General features: G+C 48.1%; 7 protein-coding genes across 7 annotated transcripts; 3 read left to right on the top strand and 4 right to left on the bottom strand.

Moving 5' to 3' along the window:
* Nucleotides 1-782: 782 nt before the first annotated feature.
* On the top strand, nt 783-935 carry EI90DRAFT_2837437 (uncharacterized protein; the record flags this gene model as incomplete). Its single annotated transcript, XM_039053668.1, has 1 exon — nt 783-935. A coding segment is annotated over one exon (153 nt), but the record flags the coding sequence as incomplete, so codon positions are not given.
* A 3,358-nt stretch (nt 936-4,293) lies between these two features.
* EI90DRAFT_3284422 (uncharacterized protein) lies at nt 4,294-7,442 on the bottom strand. Its single transcript, XM_039066918.1, has 6 exons — nt 7,015-7,442; nt 6,891-6,962; nt 6,621-6,842; nt 6,297-6,559; nt 5,756-6,243; nt 4,294-5,705 (listed from the first exon to the last, which is right to left on the bottom strand). The coding sequence occupies exons 1-6, from the start codon at nt 7,430-7,432 to the stop codon at nt 4,460-4,462; spliced, it is 2,709 nt and encodes a 902-aa protein (XP_038923733.1). The 5' UTR covers nt 7,433-7,442; the 3' UTR covers nt 4,294-4,459.
* Nucleotides 7,443-10,088: 2,646 nt separating this feature from the next.
* On the top strand, nt 10,089-10,634 carry EI90DRAFT_3027312 (uncharacterized protein). Its single transcript, XM_039057981.1, has one exon. The coding sequence runs from the start codon at nt 10,349-10,351 to the stop codon at nt 10,514-10,516; it is 168 nt and encodes a 55-aa protein (XP_038923732.1). The 5' UTR covers nt 10,089-10,348; the 3' UTR covers nt 10,517-10,634.
* Nucleotides 10,635-10,957: 323 nt separating this feature from the next.
* Nucleotides 10,958-11,482, bottom strand: EI90DRAFT_3010716 (uncharacterized protein; the record flags this gene model as incomplete). The annotated part of the gene is made up of 1 exon (XM_039056397.1): nt 10,958-11,482. The coding sequence occupies one exon, from the start codon at nt 11,480-11,482 to the stop codon at nt 10,958-10,960; it is 525 nt and encodes a 174-aa protein (XP_038923731.1).
* A 287-nt stretch (nt 11,483-11,769) lies between these two features.
* On the bottom strand, nt 11,770-13,384 carry EI90DRAFT_2987091 (uncharacterized protein; the record flags this gene model as incomplete). The annotated part of the gene is made up of 4 exons (XM_039056004.1): nt 11,770-12,219; nt 12,291-12,554; nt 12,580-12,913; nt 12,981-13,384. The coding sequence occupies 4 exons, from the start codon at nt 13,382-13,384 to the stop codon at nt 11,824-11,826; spliced, it is 1,398 nt and encodes a 465-aa protein (XP_038923730.1). The 3' UTR covers nt 11,770-11,823.
* A 1,918-nt stretch (nt 13,385-15,302) lies between these two features.
* EI90DRAFT_3010714 (uncharacterized protein) lies at nt 15,303-16,418 on the top strand (the record flags this gene model as incomplete). Its single annotated transcript, XM_039056396.1, has 7 exons — nt 15,303-15,378; nt 15,516-15,655; nt 15,702-15,815; nt 15,872-15,998; nt 16,054-16,068; nt 16,097-16,269; nt 16,395-16,418. The coding sequence occupies 7 exons, from the start codon at nt 15,303-15,305 to the stop codon at nt 16,416-16,418; spliced, it is 669 nt and encodes a 222-aa protein (XP_038923729.1).
* A 2,803-nt stretch (nt 16,419-19,221) lies between these two features.
* Nucleotides 19,222-19,765, bottom strand: EI90DRAFT_3114431 (uncharacterized protein; the record flags this gene model as incomplete). The annotated part of the gene is made up of 2 exons (XM_039062664.1): nt 19,222-19,395; nt 19,448-19,765. 2 exons carry the CDS (start codon nt 19,763-19,765, stop codon nt 19,222-19,224), a joined length of 492 nt encoding a protein of 163 aa, XP_038923728.1.
* Between the last annotated feature and the right edge of the window lie 2,149 nt (nt 19,766-21,914).

The following is a 21,914-nucleotide window of genomic DNA, read 5'->3' as shown; positions in this document are numbered from 1 at the left end:
CTGAAATGCCCCCTAGAGACTTCCTGCTCACCTACTGTGAAATTAAGGACCAAATGGACAAACAGCAATGGCACAGTGCTCCACTTGAGTCGCTGAGGCCAAGGTCCCTCCACGCTAAGTCTCCGATTCCACTCCGGAGTTGTCTGCATCCGCACGGTTCTAACACTCGGCTCCTACCCTTAGTCATGTTACAAACTGTATAGTACATTTCCCTTTTATAGTAGCCAAGCAGGGAATAGGGAAACTTACCCTTCTTCTCAACTCAATCCCCGCTTAGGCAAGTTGTAGCTACCTTCCATAATACATGACAACTCAATCCCCACTTAGTGAGTTTGAGGAGCTTGGGGTAGGATCCAGCACTTGGCTGCCTGGGACACCGCAAGTGTCCAGTTCTGAGGTAGGGCCACCCCCAGACAGAGGCCGGGCCCTGACACTCAACTTCCCACTTCAGACTAAGTGGTCGGGGATGCTCACCCCATGATGGGATCACCACTACACACAGCCAACATCTGTCCCACGGAGTCCCTCACACCAAGACTTCACCACTTTCGGAGCTGTCCCTGACAGGGGTCGGGATTCCGGGATGTGACAATCCTTGTAGATACTGGAAACCTCAGTTAGAAAATCAACTCAAGTTATCCCCCTTTCCAGATGAATCTCCAGTCTGTAAATTAGGGCACTGATATGTTACTGGGCACAGCACTCCTGGCTGAGTTACTGAGGCCACAGCCCTCTGAAACACTGAGTCATTCTCACTCATTCAGAATCCAGTCTTTGACAACATGGCAATGGTCTGTCTGCATGACATTCCATTGTTCCTTGTGAATATGTGGACCACAGGGGAAAAGCAATTTTATGCCCTTGCTCTCTTATCAGCACTCCTGCAGCATATTCCATCATCTTGGAAAGTTGGTGTTCTATACAATATTGGATGCAGATGGATCACATGCTCAAAAAGTGGGATTTTGCCCCAGAAAGAAAGGAGAGGAAAGAAAAAGTTAACATGGTCATGGGAGACTCCATTCTCATAACATACACACTTCAGGTAGAAATCTACCTGTGATTACCTGTCAGGGCACACACCCTGACTAGCCGGACCCGGACCCACATGTGCACTCCACCCTGCACACTCCACATGCTGCATGCTCCAGGCCCCGGTTCCCATCTCCCATGTGGCTTCTGGATATCTCCGGAAGTTTTTGCCATATTGTGGCCATGTGTCAGGGCCCGGCCCTCATTCCGTGACGGGCCCAAGGGGATCCTCTGAGTCGCTGGGGTATCTAGTCCCAGTCCGAGGTCTTCAAACTCACTGAGGGGGCTAGCCCCAGCCTTCACAGGAAATGAGTTGAGAAGAAGGGTAACCTTCTCAACCTCCTGTGAAGCCGCTACAAATGGGAGCTGGGAACTATACAGTTTTCGGCTCTTTGCCGACTTTCCATAATTGGCACCCCCATGGGAAGATTCTGGGCAAGCAGCTTGCCCAGAAAGTTCCCATGGTTGTGGCTGTGATGGTTTCTGGGCAAGTAACTCACCCAGAACATTCCCATGGTCTGCATGCATGCAGGATTGTGGAACAGTGAAGGGAAAAATAGGAGAAAATGGGGGAAGGGTACCTGAGGGTGTGTGGGGTCAGGGGCTGTGCCCTGACACCATGGAAAGTGAGAAGTTAACCTTCTTCTCACTTTCTTACCCACAGTAGGATTATGCCCTGGACAGGGCTGTTTACAGGATAGACTGTGGACTGTAGAGAGGGGTCATGGGTGTCATATCCATACCAACTCTGCCCAACCTCCAACCTACTCCACCACCTTTCCAGTTCACTCCTGGTTTGCCCTCTCCCTCACCTCTGCCATATCCTCTGGTACTTCCGTCCACCTCTGCCTCCAATCTCTGGTACCTTCTCCGGTACCCCATCTCCTCATCATAGAAGATTATTAATATTTCTATCTACCCAAGTTCGCCAACCTGGCAGGTGGGTAAGTCCTTCTCGGGTTTTCCCTTTCTTCTCTTATTTGTCCTGTATTATGTATATAGGTTATGTACCATAGTTGATGACACTTCAGTGCAAAATCAATGACTAGATCCCCCCAGAGTTCATGCCTCCCTGTTCTGAAGTTAAGGACCCAACAATAGCCTAATTGAATGTTGGCACAGTGCTCCCCTCCAAGTCGCTGAGGCCATGGTTTCCAACAATGGGGACCCAGGGTTCATCCCCTGACATTACCTTACAGTGGCTCAATATGTTCATCATGCATGGAATCTCACTCTGTCATGAACCCACCTGGGGATAGGTCCAATCGCTGCCCAGGCAGGTGCTGTCTGATGGAGCTCAGTGTTCCAGGTCATTCAATGGTAGGTCGGAGACTGACTGGAGGTGGGGCAGAGCTCCAAGGGTGACAGGGTGTTGAAGGGACTTGGCTTCAGCGACTCAGAATGGAGCACTGCACCCATTACATTCTTGTTGTCCCCAATTTGTCAGGGGGGCTGGCGATGGAGGAACTGAGGCTGCCAGCGGGAAGGGGTCTGAAGCCCCCCCTCACTACTTAACAATGGAGGCGTTAGCGAGGGTCAATTGTTCATCATGCCATTCATTGGGTTTTATACCAAGGCACCCTTAGACATGCCTGTTACTCAGTTCTTGGTTCAGGGTGGAGTAGCAGATGAGTGGAATGCAATAGACATCCTGGAGAGGGTTTGGATTCAAGGGCTTAAGACTTATATTATAACTGGGGGGAACTATTTACTAGAGGGGTACACATGTACATATATCAGAGACAATTGGATCTGAAGGTAAACAAAGGTTACCAAGGGGAAGGAGAAGTAAATAGAAAGGAATCCACAAGACAAATAAGGAATAGGCAAAAAGCCTGAATTACGTCTGAAGTTTGTGGAGTGGGAGGATTAGAAGCCAACTGAATGGTAAGGCCTGGGCCTGTCTATGAATGAGTAGGGGACTACAAGGAAGGCGTCTGGAAAGGTCTGGAGCCTGGAGGTTGTAGTCTGGAAGATTGGGGTTGTAGAAAATATCAAATGATAAAACAATAAAGAATAACATGACCAGAGGTAAGGTAGGGGTGGGGAGGTACTGGAGGTAAGGAGGTACCAGAGGTGCATGACCAGAGGTGCCAGAGGTACAGAGACCAGAAGTAAGAAGGAGGGTGTGTGTGTGTGTAATTCTCGATATTTTACTTCCCATAGAGGCTGCCCATTAGGGTGCCAAGGGGAAGGGGTGAGGCCCAAGGCATATTATCATACATTTTTCTATACTCAAGTTCCACATGATTCTAAGTTCCCAGATAACACCAATATCGTTTGCCAATGCCTGGATTCACAACTGAACAATCCAAATTCTTCTGAATTGTGACAGTGGTAGACCGTATCACATGAGCCTATTATGCTGTGAGTGATCCCCTATAGAACATCTGGGTCCATGCCAATTGAACTCCTAACTCCTGGCCGGTTGTGCCCATGAGAGGCCCCTTTCGGGTAGTGAATAGAAGACTTAGTCATATGATATGAACCTTTTCTATACTCAATGCAATCGGTAGTGGAGAAGTTGGTGATCAAGTGATCATGAGACCGGCTCCTTGGCTTGTTGGCCCAACACATAAACACATGCCTCTTGAGACTTTGGAGAACTGCGACCTCCCAACAGGTGAGTTGAACCAACATCCTCCAATCGGCAAACACCAGCGAGAGAGTAGATTGGCAGGTGTTACCACTACACCACCACTCCTCCCCAGTAAGAAGGAGGGTGTATAGGCAAGTTGAGGTTTACCAACAACAAGCAGATCCATATCCATATCCTTTGAACAAGAGGTCCAAGGAGGTGGAGGTGTGTCAGGGCACACACCCTGACTAGCCTGGACGACCCGCTTCCACCTGCCGCGCTTCCCACACAAGCACACGCTCCGCATGCCGCATGCTCCAGGCCCAGTTCCTACCCCTTCATGTGACTTCTGGGAATCCCCGGAAGTTTTGCTGATATTGTGGCCACTCTGGGAAGATGGGAAGTTAGCTTCCTTCTCATCTTCTTACCCACAGTAGGTTGTGCCCTGGATAGGGCTGGTTACACCAGTAGGCTGTGGACCATAGGGGAGGGTCATGGGGACCCAGGAGTCATCCCCTGACAAGGTGTGGTAGTGGAGGTCCAGAGGTGATGTGGACATAAGTGGAGAGAGTTGAAGGAGGAGCCAGTCCTAGGGTCGTTGGAATCGACCAGAGGCAGCAGAGAGAGATTGGGAGGGCTGGTGGAGGTCATAGGAGTTGTATAGGAATAGGGTGGAGGGAGGTGGAAGATCCGGGATATGACACACTCAGACAGATCAATTATGGTTTCAGTAACTGAACCACCCTATGTACATGAGGCAGATGAGCCTGAGTCATCCATAAGAACACATTTCTGTAACACTCCATCTTTACAATCAATCTACCATCCCTATCCTAAATCCCTCCCAATCTACTTGGGCAACCACTTTGACCATTCTGCTGATTCTTGAGCACCATTAAAAAATGGTTTTAAGTTCTGAAGGGCATGCAAACTCTGCCTGCTCTCTGCCCGAGGAAAGTCCTGAATGATGGTGTGATCTGCAAGAATATGCTGGTAATAGGGCTCAACAGCTGGCAAAACTGCCACAAATGTCTTTGAAGTGCAGCCATGAGCAACAATTTCATAGTGGTGGTCTTCCCAGTGTGTTTTGTCCACAGAGCCATAAGTCTCACAATTTCTTGCTTCAGCAACAGCCACAAGCCCATCATTCCCTACTTGCTCATCTCCGAGCTCAAAAATGATTGATATTACTGGCATCTTTTCATCTGGAATAGTGACCTGGCGAGAAATGTGGCAGGGTCCAGTCTTTTTGCGATTCTTGAATTGCAAGTTGATTGCTGATGTTGACTTTGGTAAGATGGATGCAGCCAGTGGACCCATATGAACAGGAATAACAGCATCAATCAAATTCTGATTGTCTTTGGCTTGGAGAGCCATGCCACGCAGCAGAGCTACTGCCAGGTTTGGAGCAGACAGCATTTCAGAATCTTCTGCCAGGGCAAAATGGGAAAAGAAGATATAAGACTCTGCAAATGCTGTTCCTAAGGTGGGCACATCAGCCTTGGCTGTCACTGAGTGGGCACCCAATATGATGTCATGGAAGATGTCATCTGTAAATAGAGCTTGGAGAAAGCTGAGGACATGGACAGGTTGATGAAAATATGGGTTGGAAGGGTGGTTGCCAATTGCTCTTGATTGAGAGTGTTGCCGTTTCAAGGCAACATCATGTGCAATGGTCACAAGAAGCCGACCACAGAGTTCCCCATGCTCTCCCTTTGCAAGCAGTCCTTTTTTGAAAGCCTGAGCTAGAATTTCTGGACCATGCTGTTCTATTCCACCATGATCAAAAGGGTAATTCAGGTGCCTTGCTGCAGCCTCTGCGAGTATAGGTTCAGAGGGTGATCCAGTATGCATAAACTCGCAATGCTTGGGGATGGCATAAACAACACGCATGTGTGACTCAACAAGTTCTGATTCCATAGTCATGGAGGCTTGAGTTGTATGGTCAAAGGTTATCCCAATGCGAACCCCCAGAGCGGCAATGAGAGAGTGGAACATTCTTGCTTGGTCCCCTTGTGCAACCAATTTGTCTCTGGCCAATGATATAACAGGCAATCCTCCACTCTCCACCGAGTTTTTGTGGTGGACATACCATCTGTTATGGATCAGTCAATTTTGTCGCAAATTAAGTAGTTAGACACTTACAGGCCACGTCCGAACCCAGCCATCACATCCGTTTGGCCCATGTTTTCAAGGCTGCAACTTTTATTCTGGCATTTCAAAGATTGAAATACTTTGTCCACAAATATGTCGAATGGCAGCTCAGTGAAAGGAGGGAAGGGGCAGGGGCCATGAGAAATGCGAACTGATGGATGGCTGATGCACATGGGAGCGAATTTCTGGAGACCGGAACTTGTAGATAGAAAAACGAAAAAAACGGGGAATTCTGTCAGCTCAGACAGCACTTTGCCAAGGTTCTGATAGGGTGAGTGACGGCGTGTCCGATTCTGCATCTCCAGTAGGATGGATTCAGTAAGCTGGTGGGCTTCATCAAAGTAAACGACGCATTTGACTTCTTCTGTTCTCTGATCATTACCAGAGATGGTCCTGACAAGGATGCGGCATGACTCCTTCATTTCAGCTATGCAGAGGACCAGTTTCTTTTGGACTTCTGCATCTAGCCCCGACCGGATCTTCCCAAGAAATTCAGCAGGTGGCAGCAACCATTAGTGCCTCCAGAAATCACCTTCATTGCCCGATCCACCACAGAATCCAAGAACTCCTTCCTGTTCGTACCAACTTCCCTATCGGTCCGTCCTTCGTTGAGATAATTAGCCCATTGCCATGCTAGCGCTGCTCCTGGTTCGAAGATGGATTTCTCAAGGAGTGCGGTGGCCTTTGTGAATAACAGGCTCAATATAATTGCATACTCTGCCTGTAAGCGAAGATCGCTTTTCATCTGATGTCCTCGAAAATAATCGCGAAACTTCTTGTCTGGAGGAGGATAGGCTAGAGGCAAAATTAACATCCTCGATCGCAAATATTGAATTTGCGATGGAATATTGCGCACCTTGAATACCATCGCCAAGCTCCTCGCGGATATTGATTGGGATCGTAAATACGGAAAGGGCAGCTTCCGAGACCATTCTGGATTTCCCCATACCCGAAGATTGGATGACTGGCAGAGACCAACTGTATGGTCTCTCGCATGACCGCCAATAGTCATTCAATATATTGACGAGTAGCTGGGGCGTCTCTCCCTGGTAGGGTTCTTCAAACGCTGATTGAAGGGCTGGTGCAGCCCGTCAGGATGAGTAACTCAAGACAAACAGGTGCTTACCATAAACACTAAGACTCCCCGGAAACCTGCCGATCTCCTGATTGGTAAGGCCCCTTAAGAAGGGCATATCGACTAGCAATGAAATTACATACTATCATACCACCAAAGAGCGAACATAACTTACCAAGGTTGAACAACTTTGAGAAAGACTTGCAGCCGTATGCTGCAACAAGCTTGGCCCATAAATTTGGGTTGCCCTCAATGTATCCAACACATGTGTCCCTATCGGGAGCTTCGGTACCGGTGGGTAAATATGTTAAGAGCATGAGTTCCAATAATATGATTGGTTCCAGACGTGCAGCTTGAAGTCTTTGTCCGAATGTGCCAGGATTTGTAGTTCTGTAATGATTGATCGCCTGGATAATACGAGTGTTGAGCGGCTGGTCTCTAGCAGCTCCGTATTTTGGGTCGACGTCCATTGGAGTACTCATAGGGAACTGAGTGATTTCGTCGGGATTCGACGCTTTTGCCAGATGGGCAGCGAAATATGTTGCCGTGACAATGATCTGACGTCGATTGAACGGTAAGCACTGTTGCGTCATCACGCGACCAGGGACAACTTGGTGAACCGTTGTTTGTTTACGTAATTCCCGCTGCTCTGTAGCGGGTCTTGCGTGCTGAATACCTGGGCACCGTTATTGGTTTTTCCTCATCTTTCTGACACTCGATATTAGCTCATCATGCTTTTGCCCACGACAATTGCGAGAAGAGTCACTTGCCGACCCCCCCAGCCAAGGGGCATGTGTTGCCCACCGCTCTCAACATCCTTCTCGTGATTTTTTTTTACTACCTCCTGTCCTCTCACGCCTTGCACGCGCTTTTACACACCATCTGCATCGCTCTTCTTGCTGTTGACCCAGACCAAACACTACCCTCTTCCGAAAACTGCCGTGACATTTTGCTTACATTCACCTCCAATTCCCCAATCGTTTCACACTCTGCGCCACTCTGTTTCTGAGCCGATTCGCTAGGGTTTCTCCTTCGTGCTCCCGCACTTAGTATCATCACACGTTGATTGTCATTGCATTGTTGGTCGAGCTTGTGAGGCATATGCCCCTCTCGCACCTGCACCGCGGAGTGACATACCTATAGGATAGCGCAATCCTCCAAGGCCACTGTCCAAAGTCGAACTTGAGAATCTATAATTCCCAACTGAGGAAGAGTAAAGCATTACTTTACTAGGTATCAATTGGCACCGGTCCTATTCATTGGCCACTCGCCCAGCGTTCCTTCCATGCCTCCTCGACAGGAAGTTTCTCCGCCCTGCGACGTGCTCCTTCCTTGGCCAGCTAGTCCGCGCGTTCATTTCCTCTTCGAACTCTATAGCTCCCAACTTGAACCATTGCTTTACTAGGTATCACTGGACCTATTCATTCGCCACTCGGCTTCCAGCGTGGTCAGTGCACACTTACTTTTCACATTCGCGAGGGCATTCTTATGCTTATCATACCATTATGCCGGCCCCTCTCATTTATCTTGCACCATCGTGCTGTGATTTCTTCGCTTCTCGGCATCCACCAATTCCCTTGTAACGATTGGAACAGAGTCTCGCACGCCTGGGACCGAGTCAAATAAGCTTGCAAAAGTTCCGTCTGCCCCGCTTGAAATACAGGCACCATCGCCCTATGTTAACTATGGCGATTGTGTTGCCTTCCTGACTTTCAATCAATCGGATTACTGCTTATGAGTGCAAACCCGACCGAGCACTGATCAGTTGATCCGGGGGATCATCACTCGTGTTCGTTGTGAATACCATTTCCACTGGCACATATATGCGGGTGACGTAACAACCAAGCCTTGGCAAATGCAGCACATATTGTGAAAAGTGAAAGTGGAGTCACTGCCAGTTGCCACTGGGGTGGAGAAGAGCTGCATGCAAAAAACCTGAATGCATGGGTCTGTGTGTGGTATGTCAACAAGCTAACCCATCATGCTTGTAGAAGTAACGAAACTAGTACAAACCCAACATGACGAGGCAAGAAAACCAGAGGAGAATCCACGGAACCCTCGTATCGATAAGCGGAGAAGAGAGAATTTGATTGGGTGGACGTGCATCCAGGAACCAGAAACGGGTCGTGGAAATACATATGCTGGAGTTAAGTAATCACTAACATAATTATTATACGAAATGTCTCCACATCGTTGAGTGAGAGGGGTTTTCAGACCTGCGATATGCGATCTGTATGCCTGCGCTGAGTATCGTCGAAGAGACGTTTAAGAAACGGGGAGTATGCATGACGTTAGAACTCGAGCAAGGTAGTAGTCACCAAGCGGAACTGAATACTTTTGTGCGGAAGAGCCTTGCAAATGGCAGCTGTGGAGATGGAAGCGACTCGTGGCACTGGCTTCAAAGCAAGGAAGCGATCAGGGCGAGGAGCTCGATGATATGTGATAGAGTCATCCAAAACACATAAGCACGTTGTGTGCTTATTATTATCGACATGATCAACACCCTATGGAACTGTGTATAATTAACAGCCTAGGATTAAATCAAGAAACCACGGGCTCTGGTGGTCAGACATGTAACATTGACACCGCCGAGCAATTGACTTGACGTCTTCCCCTGGCCGGCTGCACCAGCACAACCATCCGATCACATTGTAAGTGGCTGAATACTTTTGCTTTATTTTCGTGTATTTAGTTCGAGACCCCCCTTTCGTCTGAAAGTTAAATATCAAGATCTACACACACCATCGAAACCCATCCCATTTTTCGACACCGTCACCCAAAATCGGCCAGCACAACGCGACAACTCAAGCAGTAGGAGTTAACCTCGTCAGAACGCATGAGAGCACTCGAATCGGACTATTTTCTCACTTTATTGCCTTTCCGGTGTGTGCGCGCATATTGTTGCCTTTTGGGTTTGCCTCTCACATAAAACGGGTTCATGTTTGAATCCGACACATATAGGCGGCCGGACACACAGAATCCCTCCCGTGGACATCTCAATTACAACTTCACCAACCAAACTCTTTCCTTCCAGAGCTGGGTGCTGTAGCAGTAGTTGTCTGTAAAGAGCTTACTCTCAACGCACATCTTGCGCCTGTACATCCAGGCACAGTCATTTTCCCACCTAGTCAATTACGCCATGGATTCCGCCTCGTCAGTTGTGATGGAAGCCTTATGCACAATCCAGGGTGTTCGGAATCTTAGTCACCAGTTTGGTACCAAGATTCTGATTGCACGACGTGGCTACTCCGAGGCCTATCGTGCCGAATGGTTCCAACCTGACACCCAGGCTCCAGTGGATGTATGTTCTTTTGAACTGACATGTTGACTGTTCCGCTTCACTTCTTCCATTAAGGTCTGCTACAAAGTTCTCAGACCACCCATCAGCAACATGCCGTCTGTCGTGGAGGAAATAAGGAAATCCATGAAGGTGAGGGGCCTTTTCTAGCTGGATCGATAGCAACGAAGGCCCACGCACTGCTTCAGCACCTGAAGAGAGAGATGAAGACATGGACCATGGAAACATTGTGGAATTCATCGGTTTTGCAATTGAAGTTCGCGGTGAAGTACCAGAAGCGGCGTTGGTGTCCGAATGGTGCTCAAATGGTAACCTTGTTGAATATCTGCATGAAAAACCGACCTGCGATCGGCTGCCCCTGGTGAGTCGATCATACTAGTCATTTGGACCGAAGATGCATATTACCGAATAGCTTCTCGATATCGCTTGTGGTCTGGCCTACTTTCATGAATGTAAACCTGTTGTAGTCCACGGCGATCTCAAGCCTGCAGGTCAACACGCACACGAAGTCGATTTAAAATAATCGATACCATATAGCTTAACATATTAACCAGCAAAGCCGGGCGTGCCAAGTTGTGACTTCGGGCTATCTTTGATTGCGGATGGATTGACGACAGGGTATACATCGTCGGGGCCTGCATTCACGTTGCGCTATTGTGCCCCAGAACTTGTCGACAGTGGTAACAAGACGACTTTCGGTGATGTTTACTCCTTTGCATCACGGTGAGCCGTTGTGCTCCAACGTAAACATCGTTGCATTTGACTGACTTGAGCAGATACTTTTTAATCAAGGTCCGTTCCCTTCGCTTAAGTATGATGCTCAACTATTGGATGTGTTAGAATCCGGTCGACCGCCTTGGGACTGGAAGCAATCTTCTCTAGTGGAGAAAATACTGTCGAGTTGCTGTGCAGTTTCTCCTTCTGCGCGAACGATGATTGGGGAAGTCTTTCGATCACTCGTGGATACCTGTGCCAAGTTAAACTCATCTTCAAGCTTCGAGATGCCTGACGTTAAAACAAAACTGCCGCCGCCGCCGGGGTTCACCGACGGGTCGGCGGATTCGTTCTTCGCCCTGAGTGGAGATCGCACGGATCCGAAACCCGCAGCATCATTGAAAAGGTGACCATTAAGGCTGATGGACAAGTAGCTCCTGTTTCTGCTTCTCCCGACTTTCAAAATGGCATTTCTGGTGAGAAACAGAAACAGGTTCAGCCGTTGTCGAAGATGAGGCCCGAACTCTTCCACACCAGAGTTGATGAACAAGTAGCGTCTGTTGCCATTTCCCCTGAGGCTCAAGACGGTGTCCTTGGGTTGGAGCCGCTGCCCGGCCTGTTGCTGGCACATGTGTCACCCGAATCCCTAAAGACGGTGCAGACGGGAAAAACAACTAGACAGCCTGATACCATTGACACGTCTGTTGCGCACCCAAAGCTCTCTCCTCCATCAACTTGTCCGTCATCCACCATATCGCTGCAGCAAGAGGCTGAAACTCCGGGGCAAAAGATCAATGATCTCGCAGCAGGGGGGGACCTGGCGGTTTTAACTCTTAGAGGTATTAATACTACCGCAAATTGTTCAGACTATCTAAATCCTGCGCAAGGAGGATTTTATCATCAAAACTTATGTGCACGATAATCTTTTAGTCGTAATATTACTATTTTGTAATGCGCGTTATGACGTGTACATCATGAACCTATGTCCTGTTGGGCACCCATAGATAGTGAATCGTCCTTGAATACGGTGCGAGACCAGGATCCCCTGCGATCTACAATTGCCCACCGTGGATCCACCTTCCCAACCCTGAGTCGGCCAACAACGGCACATACAGCGTTTAGATCCACAACCTCGACATATGAGGAGACCGATTTGAAATATGTCAATTCCGAGGTTGCATCGTGTCCTTCGGTGTCCAGTGTTGTGATTACAGCAAGAAGGTGTATTCTTGGCTCACCATTCTTTGAAACCCTATTTGGTGGAATGGCACATTCAAGTATATATTCGAGGCGACCATAAAAGACCCGCCGGACGAACTCGGGCTCGGCCTTGGGGAGATGTGCTTTGATATCGATGTTAAGTTCATACTATGTGGATATATCTATGTGTATAAGCGATGAAGGGAATCCTAGTGATGCATCAATATGGTTGGACATACCCGGACAAAAGATGCGTCGCGTAAATTCCGTTCGTTCACACTTGCACTGTGAGCGATCGCCCCACGAATAAGATCCCCACCATTTCCAATGCGAACTTTGGTCCAGCGCGGCATTACTTGCGGGATGAGCTCCAGCCAGAAGCTCATTGTACCGCCAAACGACGTACGGAGTTGCTTGGCAACTTTTTTGCGAATGGAAGGCTCAGGGATATGGGAGCGCGTGACTGGATTGCGTAAGAATGAGATAGGATCTGTTGAAATTATCTTGAAGCATAAGGACATCGGTAACACAGAACAATAACGCACAATCAGATTGGGACAAATACTTCTCATGTTGCGAGGGAAGGTTTTTGTCGGGGTTGATTGGCATGAGATCTGTAAGGTTGAATCGGTTAATGATCTCGAAGAGCTGAGCTGCCTGGTATTGTCGTAAGGCGATGGATGTGAACGGTTCCCTTCGGGATTTGATGCACGGGAGCAATGACCCACACCACCTTTCCATAATGAATGTCCAATTATTACAAGGGGGTCCATTGTTGCGGATATCAAGAGGGATGTGAAGGAGAGCGTGGACAGTGAGTGGGCATGCGGACAGTCGTTCGGAAGAAAACTGGTAGTAGATACTACATGGTAGATAACCACTGACCTCAGCTCATCGTTAGGCAGAGAAATAGCGTCAGGGTTGCTTACCTCTCATGCTCTTTCACATACACAATAATGTCGTCTTCAAGTTCGATTAAATCTTGCTCTGTGAAAGAGTACTGTATCGTGCGTTTGAGAATCGAGTTGAACTTCATAAAATGGTGATAATATTTTGGTCTGTTGAATCGGCCTCGCAAGACATAGGGTGCGATATGAATCATCCAACAGGACCAGTCTTCGGCAGTGAATAAGTGTCGCTCAGTCCAGATGTTAGGAGTGCGATGACCAAAGCTTGAGGGAATTGTGTCACCTGCACGAGAGGTTTCCTCCCCGATCTGCTCCCACACATTGTCGGGGATGCGGTAGTGCTCTTTTCCCTCGTCCAGATCCTTGTATCTCCCTTGCCAGAAGGAGACAAGATTTTTCGAGTGATTCTCCAGACACAGATGCATCCAATCGCGAGGGAAGGAGCGGGTGATTGAGATTGATGGTAGCTCAGTAAGAACACATTTCCCATTGATGCCAGATTCGCGCTGGACTCTGGCCAAGTTGACTTTACGTCCACCTCTGAGGGAATCAAGTGTCGAGATAAATGAGAAATATTTTGATTCTGTACGGAGTAGGTGACTTTGAGAATCCCAGTATGTTCCATTTCCCGTAGGCTGGTTACACGGTGGCGTATGAGAAACATAGTAGGTCTTGCTCCCTGAGAGATTGCGAGTACCCGTGATGTGACAAATCGAACATGGAGTAATACCATTTGGACCTTTGAAATTCATGATATGCTTCATTGCTACCATATCGCCATGACATGATATCGGGTAAACATGGAGCTTAAAAGTTTCGTTCGAGTGAGAGTCAAAAGCCCAGTCGCCCTGCGCAAGTAATTTGCATTCATCAACAAAAGGCCGGAGAAAGGAATTAAAATCCTTTGGTGCATTAGGACCTGGAACAACTGCCACTGGGATGACATTTGAGAGTTTCGTACGCTCCTCTGGGGGGAGGTTGAGGTTAATCGCGATTATTGGCCAACATACAGCACCACCGTTGCGCGAGCGCTTAAAGATCTGGAATCCATCAGCCATAATTCCTAAGGCAACATCGCGTGTGTCACTAAAGAAAACATGGCCAAGGGGCTTCCCATCTATTCGTACGAGCCGACTAAGCAGGAAGCGGTAGTGATCTCCATCAAAGACATCGCTGGTGGTGGCGCCGTCAAGTTTGAGTTCACCACGATATTGGAGAATCTTGGAGAAGTGGTTGTTGAGATAAAGCGATTTAATTCGTGGACCAACAGGAAGGTAGTGGAATGTTTGAAATGCAGTGCCATTAGATTTGAAGCGAGGATGTTGACAGTATGGACATGAATGGAGATTCTCAAATTCGGCGATAAAACAGCAGCAGCTGTTAACACAGCAGTCATAGGTGTATTCTATGACATGAGAAAGCCTTGACACGTAGGAATGGAGCTTGTATAAGGAGGCAAGGTTGAGTTCACTCTTGAAGCGAGATCGGATGAGATCGTAGGTTGTGTTGGAAAGATCGCCTCGCAGCAATACATCAAACATCTTCAGGTGGATATGGTCAATTTCAGATAATGGTAGGTGGTCTGTAATTGTGTTCATCGGTAAATAACATAAGGGAGATATCTGCTTGACACACACAGAAGTCATTGTGGCAACGGAGTTCAGCATCGGCCTTGTATCTAGCAATGGCCTCCACCCAATCATGGAGAATACTTGGGCTGACATCTTCGAATCCATCTGAGTCAGAAAGATCTTGGCCTCCTAGGTCATCGGAAGTGGCGTTGTCACTGATAGGTGAGTTAGAGGCAATGAACCGTCAGATGGAGTATATCACTCACATATTCCCAAAATCCCGGGTCCCAGTAGGTGAGACAGCATCCAGTTGGTTTCCCATCCCATCTTCATTCATCGCGCTGTCCCCTTGGTTACTCTCAATTTCATCTGAAGGAACAGCAGCGGCTCCTTCCCAAGCGCCAAGATTTCCTGTAGGCTCCTGGGACTGCACCATAGCATCGCATCCCAAAAGACGTGCTCTCTCCCGCTTGCGCCGTCTACAAGCTGTACTAAGTGAGTGCCTGCAAATTCTCCAGGGTGGCGCGCCAGAGTGGCCGTGGTCCATAGGGGTGATGGAGTCCTTAGTTTGGATGCAGTACCAGATGAAAACACCAGATGTAGAGTAACAGAGACCCAATAGTGGTTAAAATGTCACAACTGAGGGAAGAGCAATGAGTTGGGCAAATAGCACTTGGACGCGTTGTGTGAATATGTTTGGCATTGTTTATGTTGACTCTCGGATTTCTATCTCACACTCCGTGACTTACATCTCCTACACAACTCACAAACTATGCCTCGCCCTACCCAGAAGCGAACCATCTCCCAGATTGATCAAGAGCAGAGGAGGCTGGAGGCAGAGCGTGAAGGTGTGCCCTTTCTCTGTGCCCCGTGCTGTGTCTGGTTCAGGCTCGTGCTATGCTATGGCATCTTCATGTCGGTAGAGCTCCTAGCAGAAGATAACGCGTGTAAGGAGCCATTTAAACAATTTATTTGTCTTCAACAGCTGACTTGAGTCATACAGCACGAAAAAAACGCGTCCAGGGCCAGATTCCAATGCCGCATGGCCGACCCGATCGTTCAAATGGAGGGTATTCCCTTGCTAAGGAAATGCAGATAGACAAGCATATGATGACTCTATTGCGTGTAAGCTCTCTCATATCATCAAATTATTGAATACTTAAGACTTCAGCTTCAGGAATCCGTTCGTACCACAGTCCGTACCCACCTCGGAAAAGCTTTCCTAGATGGGGAAACAAGGTATAACAAAATTGGCTTTCAGCGCCTGGGCGCAATAGCAATCGATGTAAGTATCCTAGTCATTGCTACATTGCAATCCTGATTCTGCATTTTACAACTTAGGTGATGAAAGAATTTCCATGGCTTGAACGCGACTATGAAGATGTGTGGCCCCTTGATCCACTAATCAGGACAACGATTGAGAATAGGAAGACTGTTCTCAGGAGACGGAAAAGGGGGGGTAAATATGGTATGTAACATGTATACTTTTTCCACCAATCTATTCCCAAAAATCTCCTCGGAAGGTGAATCTGTAAAGGGTAAGTCATCGTCCACTTTTCCTCATAGTTATGCAACTGATTCAGCATGTTGGATGTGAGATGCACTTAATCATGGTGCTGCAGCGAACACCAACAGGACCCAGTCACACAGACCTGCTCAGCACAACATGCCCAGTACCAGTGAAGGGAGTCGTGATGATGATGGACGCAGTAGGGCGCTGGGACGTGTGCAAAGGAAGAGTAAGTTCCTGGCCCCTGTTTATTCAGATTAACATTATTATAATAGGAGTTGTGCCACGACGGCGCATCATCAATGACACTGATGAAGATAGTGATGAAATTAATGACAAAGATATGGAAGATAGCGGCAAGGGTTCCGACTGTGGTGAAGATGAGAATGAACAAAGTTGTCATATCCGTGCATACCCGACCCCGACCCGACTTCCGGACCTCCACCCTCTTCACCTCCGGAGTCATAACCTACCGCTGCCTTTCCGATACTCACCTTCGGTCTTGGCAACACACCCCTCCTCTTACCTCTCCGACCCCTTCTCCGTCCGTTCCGATACTCATCTCGGACCGAACATCGCCCTACTCGCCACCCTTCCTACAACTCCGCTTCCCCCTCACCACACCTCCACCCTCCCGTCATCCCCTATGCTTTCTCCGTCTGTTCCGATATCCACCTTCGGACCTGACTACTCTTCCTTACCTGTCCCCTCTCTCACTCCTCCGCCACCCTTCCGCCAAGTTACGACCATCCACCGCTGTTCCGTACTTCACACTCGGACACCGTTCGTACCTTACTCCGAGCCTCCGTCATAGTCCATACCTCGGACTTTGACTCCACCTCGGTCTTAGTCCATTGCATTGGTGACCTCATACTACGTGAACACCATTGCCAATATTCCTTGGACTTCCAACCCCGCCTCCGTAACCTCCGTAAGCTCTGCAACCCCCGAGCTTCGCGGACCGCCTCTGGCACTCTCGCCGTTTGTAATGTATTTCTCGCAATTCCCCCTCATCCCTATTTGGACTACTGCTTCTTTCTATTCTAGCCAGTTAGTCATCACCCCCACTTCCCCTCATCCTCCTGCCCCTCTGGGCCTCGCCCACTCTACCTCCTTTCGGTTGTATCACAGGTCTTGCCCTATGACCTTCGGTACCGCTCCGCTCCCTCTAACCCTTTGTTCCCGTTCGGACGTCTTCGTTCCGATTTGGTCACCCTTTGTTCTCCTTGTGCTTTTGCCCCTTCCTTATATATATATATCAGCGCTTGTACATACTCGTCTGGTTTCAGTCCGAAATCGACCTGAAATGCCCCCAAGAGACTTCCTGCTCACCTACTGTGAAATTAAGGACCAAATGGACAAACAGCAATGGCACAGCGCTCCGCTTGAGTCGCTGAGGCCAAGGTCCCTCCACGCTAAGTCTCCGATTCCACTCCGGAGTCGTCCGTTTCCGCCCATCTCTAACAAAAGTGATGTAGGTCCCAATTTCCTCAATTACAACAAAGGGAAGCGCTGAAAACAGGCTCAGGGTGAAGATCACCGAGCTACACCCAAGAGCACCAATCAGAGGTCGGATGTGAAAGGAAAACAAGGTAAGTTATCATTGGTCTCTTTGCAAGCCTGGTTAGCACAACAGAGGAAATATGTGGAGCCGTCCCAAGACCCAAATGTAAGTGCCATTCCACATTAAGCTGGTCCACTGCCATAATCCCAAGCTAGCCCGACCCCTTCGTCGCAGGGTCAGCATCAGTGAGAGCATGGATCAATCCCCACAGACTAGTTGCGCTGATAGGAATGGGCATGTAGATGGTAGGTTCATTTACTCTCCCTATCTGTCGTTTCTGAAGATCTTCAAGTTGGATACCATCAAACTATCGTTTCAACCTCAAAACCTGTTGCCACTAGTAGGCCATCGGCAAGAAACCGCAAGATCGTCACCCATTACTAGGTACATTTTTACCCTATATAGGTGGGCGCTTAGCATTTTGTTGTGGTTGTGTGCTTCTCTCACGGGTAACATTGCTAGCTACTAACCTTATGTCGCACCGATTACCACACTCCCAACAATCTCTTACTCGATTTGCTCTTAACTCTCTGCTATTCACTTCGAAAATTTTCCGCTGCTCGAGTTCCTGACACCACTACAACTTCATACCTTCTCCCTTTCGATTGTCGTCTCATTTGTTGCTCATTTGCTGTGCTCTAGTCATGTTGTCATACCATCGTGTCGATAGCTCAATATAATCCTTCGTCCAGTCAGACATAAGCAATCAGTAGACAGGATTTGACCTTTTTTTGAGCATGACTCCCTACAATAACATCATGAATAATTGTAGGATAAACCGACTATTCCCCGTTATGTAGCAGGACTTTTCGACATGATTCTGGTCACAATCATGTAAGACAGCGGGATTTCTCTAACATGACAAATTTGGACAAAATCCTGCTTCTCAATGGGATTCTAGTCCTACTTCACGGAAGATTTTCTCATGGAATTTTTTTTCTCAGTGAACGTACCCCACAGACCACACGGGTAGTCTCCTACTCGGACTACACAAGTGCAATCAAACGCATATTCCAAGGAAAACCCAAGAGCACGCCCGGTCCTTCAGGAAAATGGTCTATAATGACAGCGATGACCTCAAAATCACAATTAACTAGTGCTCCGGCCACTGCATGCGGCATCAGGGGAAACGAACGCACGGACAAGCTGGCCGAGGAAGAAGCATGTCTCAGAGCGGAGAGACCAAACTTCCTGACCCCGTCCCACGTAGAGCGCCCACACAAAGACATCGAGGAGGCATGGAAGGAATGCTGGGCATCCACAATATTACCATTTACTGGGGTTACTGTACATGATATGCGCCTCAAATTGAATGCACATGGTAGAGTACATCAATGATGCATGATGGTACATCTATTCTATGGGGCCAATCTACTGCAAGTTAAGAAAGCAGAGGTGTGATAAGAGAGGAAGTCAAACACGTGTTTGACATGACAGCAATGGACTCTAGCGGCATTAATACTTGGAATGCAACAAGGACCGTGGACTGCGTGCCTTGTCTGGTGCAGCAGTGGAATGGATGTACGCTAGGAGACCAATACGCGTTGAACTACCCAGCTTAATAATAACACAATCGTGATTGGGAACCCCTGGCGATGAGACACTTGGAAGCGAGGTTCATGATCCAATGGCTGGCGCCTGAGCGTCTTGATTGTAAATTCTGGCAGTCACCAACCCTTCAGCGCTATCGAGGCACTTGTACCCAATACGGTCAGGCCATTGCTGAGACCGAACAATCCCCTTTGCGTCTGCCGGCAACGCAGGTACGGGCCGTTTGGGGGAGGGGTCGACCTGTTGAATGCAAGTCCGCACCATTCATTTGGAAGGAATGATAGCCACTCACGTCTAAAAGTGCAAGAACCCATTCTTTCGTAGGTATAGTGAACCACCTTGACTCCTTATCTGTGAACCATGCGACATGACCACCTGCATGTGTACTCGCCATCACAACATGGCTACTGTTCTCAATTTCCTTGTGCAGCAAATTACGAGGTGCAACCATTGGATCGTCCTTCGAATGAAGCGTCAGGCGAGGAATCTTGATGCCCGGTATCCACTGGTAACTGCTCGCTTGCGTATAATATGTTGGAGGAACCGTGTGCGAGTTTTCGTACAGCCACCTTCCCACATCCGAGTGAGGAACTCGCCCGGACAGCCACATTCCTGCGGTAGCGTGACTACTTGGTCACAACACCTTTTCTTCTTACTTATTTTGGTCACTTCGGACTTATCCGCGAAGGCCACAAACCTATATTCAATCTTTTGAATTAGTTTCCTTTTTCCTCAGTTCTCGCCCATATAGTGAGACTGAGGTTAGTTACCTTTCTTTCTTTCTTATATCTTATAACTCATTGTATATTACCTTATAGCTTTAGCATTAGGTAATATTAATAGTTCTCATGCATAGAGTGAGACTGAGCTAGAGCAAGCAGTTATTCCGTTATAATCCTGCACATTGCAAAATTTGTTCAACAGAGCCATCACACGGTCATCAAACCATTGAATGGTGACATATTGTTTGGAGTATATGTCCCTAAGATCAAGGTGTTTGTTGGTTTCAAATGCATATTGTTAGAACAGGCAGATTCGGACAACTCCAGAGTGGAATCGGAGACTTAGTGTGGAAGGACCTCAGCCTCAGCGACTCAAGCGGAGCACTGTGCCATTGCTGGTTGTCCTGGGGGTCCCTAATTTCAGATCTAGCAGAGGGAAAGTCTCTTGGGGGGAATTCAGGTCGATTTCGGACTGAGGTTACAAGTTACTATGTACATTGTATATAAGGAGGGGTCCGGAATCAAAAGGAGTGAGGGTACTCCGAAAGGAGACAAAGGGAGCTGAAAGGAGGGGCAACACCAAGGGTCAAGGGTTTGACTCAATGGTGTTTCCCAAAGGAGGAATGAAGGGCCAAGGCCCAAGGAGGATGGGAGTGGGGAATGGCCAGCTGACTGAATAGAAAGGAAGCAGCAGCCCAAATAGGAATGAGGGAGTATAGCGGAATTCAATGGAGCAATGCAATAGTTGCAAGGTCCGACATAAGCCTGGAAAGTCTGAACTCGGAAGTTAAACTTCGGAATATTGGCAAACGTAATTAAATGGAATGAGCTAACCAATACAATGGGTATAAGCGGAGGTGGGGTCAAAGTCCAAGGTCGGAGCTAAGACCAGAGGTTCCGGAGACGGAGATGTGAATGGGATTCCGGAGCGGAGGTCCGGAGTCGGGAGCATAGGTGTTGCATACTCGTCTGGAAGGTGTCGAGGTTGAGGTCGGACCTGGGATGTTCCAGAGTTGGACCGAAGGTGGTGTCAGAGCCAGAGGTGGGATAACCTCTTGGGAGTCGGCAACATGCATATCGATTATTCTTGAACACTGTGAGAAGCGCATCAGTGAGGGTTGGACCATAGATGTACTTGCAGAGGAAACCCCCATTTTCGATAAAGTGTGTGGAGGTTACTCAATTGAAGGGGTTAGATATGCAAATAGCACCTTTGAGTGGGGTGTTCTACCCTTCTTGCTAGATTGAATATTAATAAAATAGGAGCTATCACGCATAACTCAGTCTTGTAATGGAGAACTAATGTATTAAGATATTGCACCTATCTGTCAGGGCACACACCCTGACTAGCCCGGACCCGGACCCACGTCCGAACCCGCTACATTTCCTGTGTGCATTCCCGCGCCGCATGCTCTGTGCGCCGCATGATCTGGCCCTGAATCCTGCCTTCATGTGACTTCTGGATATTCCCGGAAGTTTTCCTGATATGGTGGCCACTGTGGGAAGATGAGAAGTTAGCTTCCTTCTCATCTTCTTACCCACAGTAGCAAGTTGTATCTTACTTGCCTTTCTATCTATTACATCTTCTTACCCACAGTAGTAGGTTGTGCCCTGGATAGGGCTGGTTACACCACAGGCTGTGGACCATAGGGGAGGGTCATGGGGACCCGGGAGTTGTCCCCTGACACTATCGTGTGTAACTGTAACATGAAAATACAATGAGTTATGCGCAAACACAGATAGGAGGGAAATGGTATCACCTCAGTCTTGTAATGGAGAACTGAGGGAGGGAGAAAAATTACAGTGTCCAGCATAACTTATACAATTGGTGCCAATATTGCTTAAAGCAATTGCCAGTGACAACTGGTGATATAAGACAAAGGAAAAATTGGGACTGCAACTCTGAAACAAAAAGGATATAGTTGTTGTCAGCCATGATCATATTAAGGATTGGCAGAGTATTGGCTCAGCACACCCACTGAATATGCAATATCAGGATGTGTACTGAGCATCATGTACATGATGCTACCGATTCGG

Source organism: Cantharellus anzutake, assembly GCF_015039405.1.
Source record: "Cantharellus anzutake strain C23 chromosome Unknown EI90scaffold_1, whole genome shotgun sequence".
NCBI classification, from domain to species: domain Eukaryota; kingdom Fungi; phylum Basidiomycota; class Agaricomycetes; order Cantharellales; family Hydnaceae; genus Cantharellus; species Cantharellus anzutake.
This window is presented reverse-complemented; position numbering and strand designations above follow the sequence as displayed.

Excerpts from the sequence above, each read along its gene's own strand:
- EI90DRAFT_3284422 (XM_039066918.1), bottom strand. The coding sequence starts at position 7,432 with ATGACGCAACAGTGCTTACCGTTCAATCGACGTCAGATCATTGTCACG. Across the intron at positions 6,843-6,890 it reads GGGGAGTCTTAGTGTTTATG|CCCTTCAATCAGCGTTTGAA; the intron begins GTAAGCACCTGT and ends GGGCTGCACCAG. Across the intron at positions 5,706-5,755 it reads GCTGGGTTCGGACGTGGCCT|ATGGTATGTCCACCACAAAA; the intron begins GTAAGTGTCTAA and ends GATCCATAACAG.
- EI90DRAFT_3027312 (XM_039057981.1), top strand. The coding sequence starts at position 10,349 with ATGGACCATGGAAACATTGTGGAATTCATCGGTTTTGCAATTGAAGTT.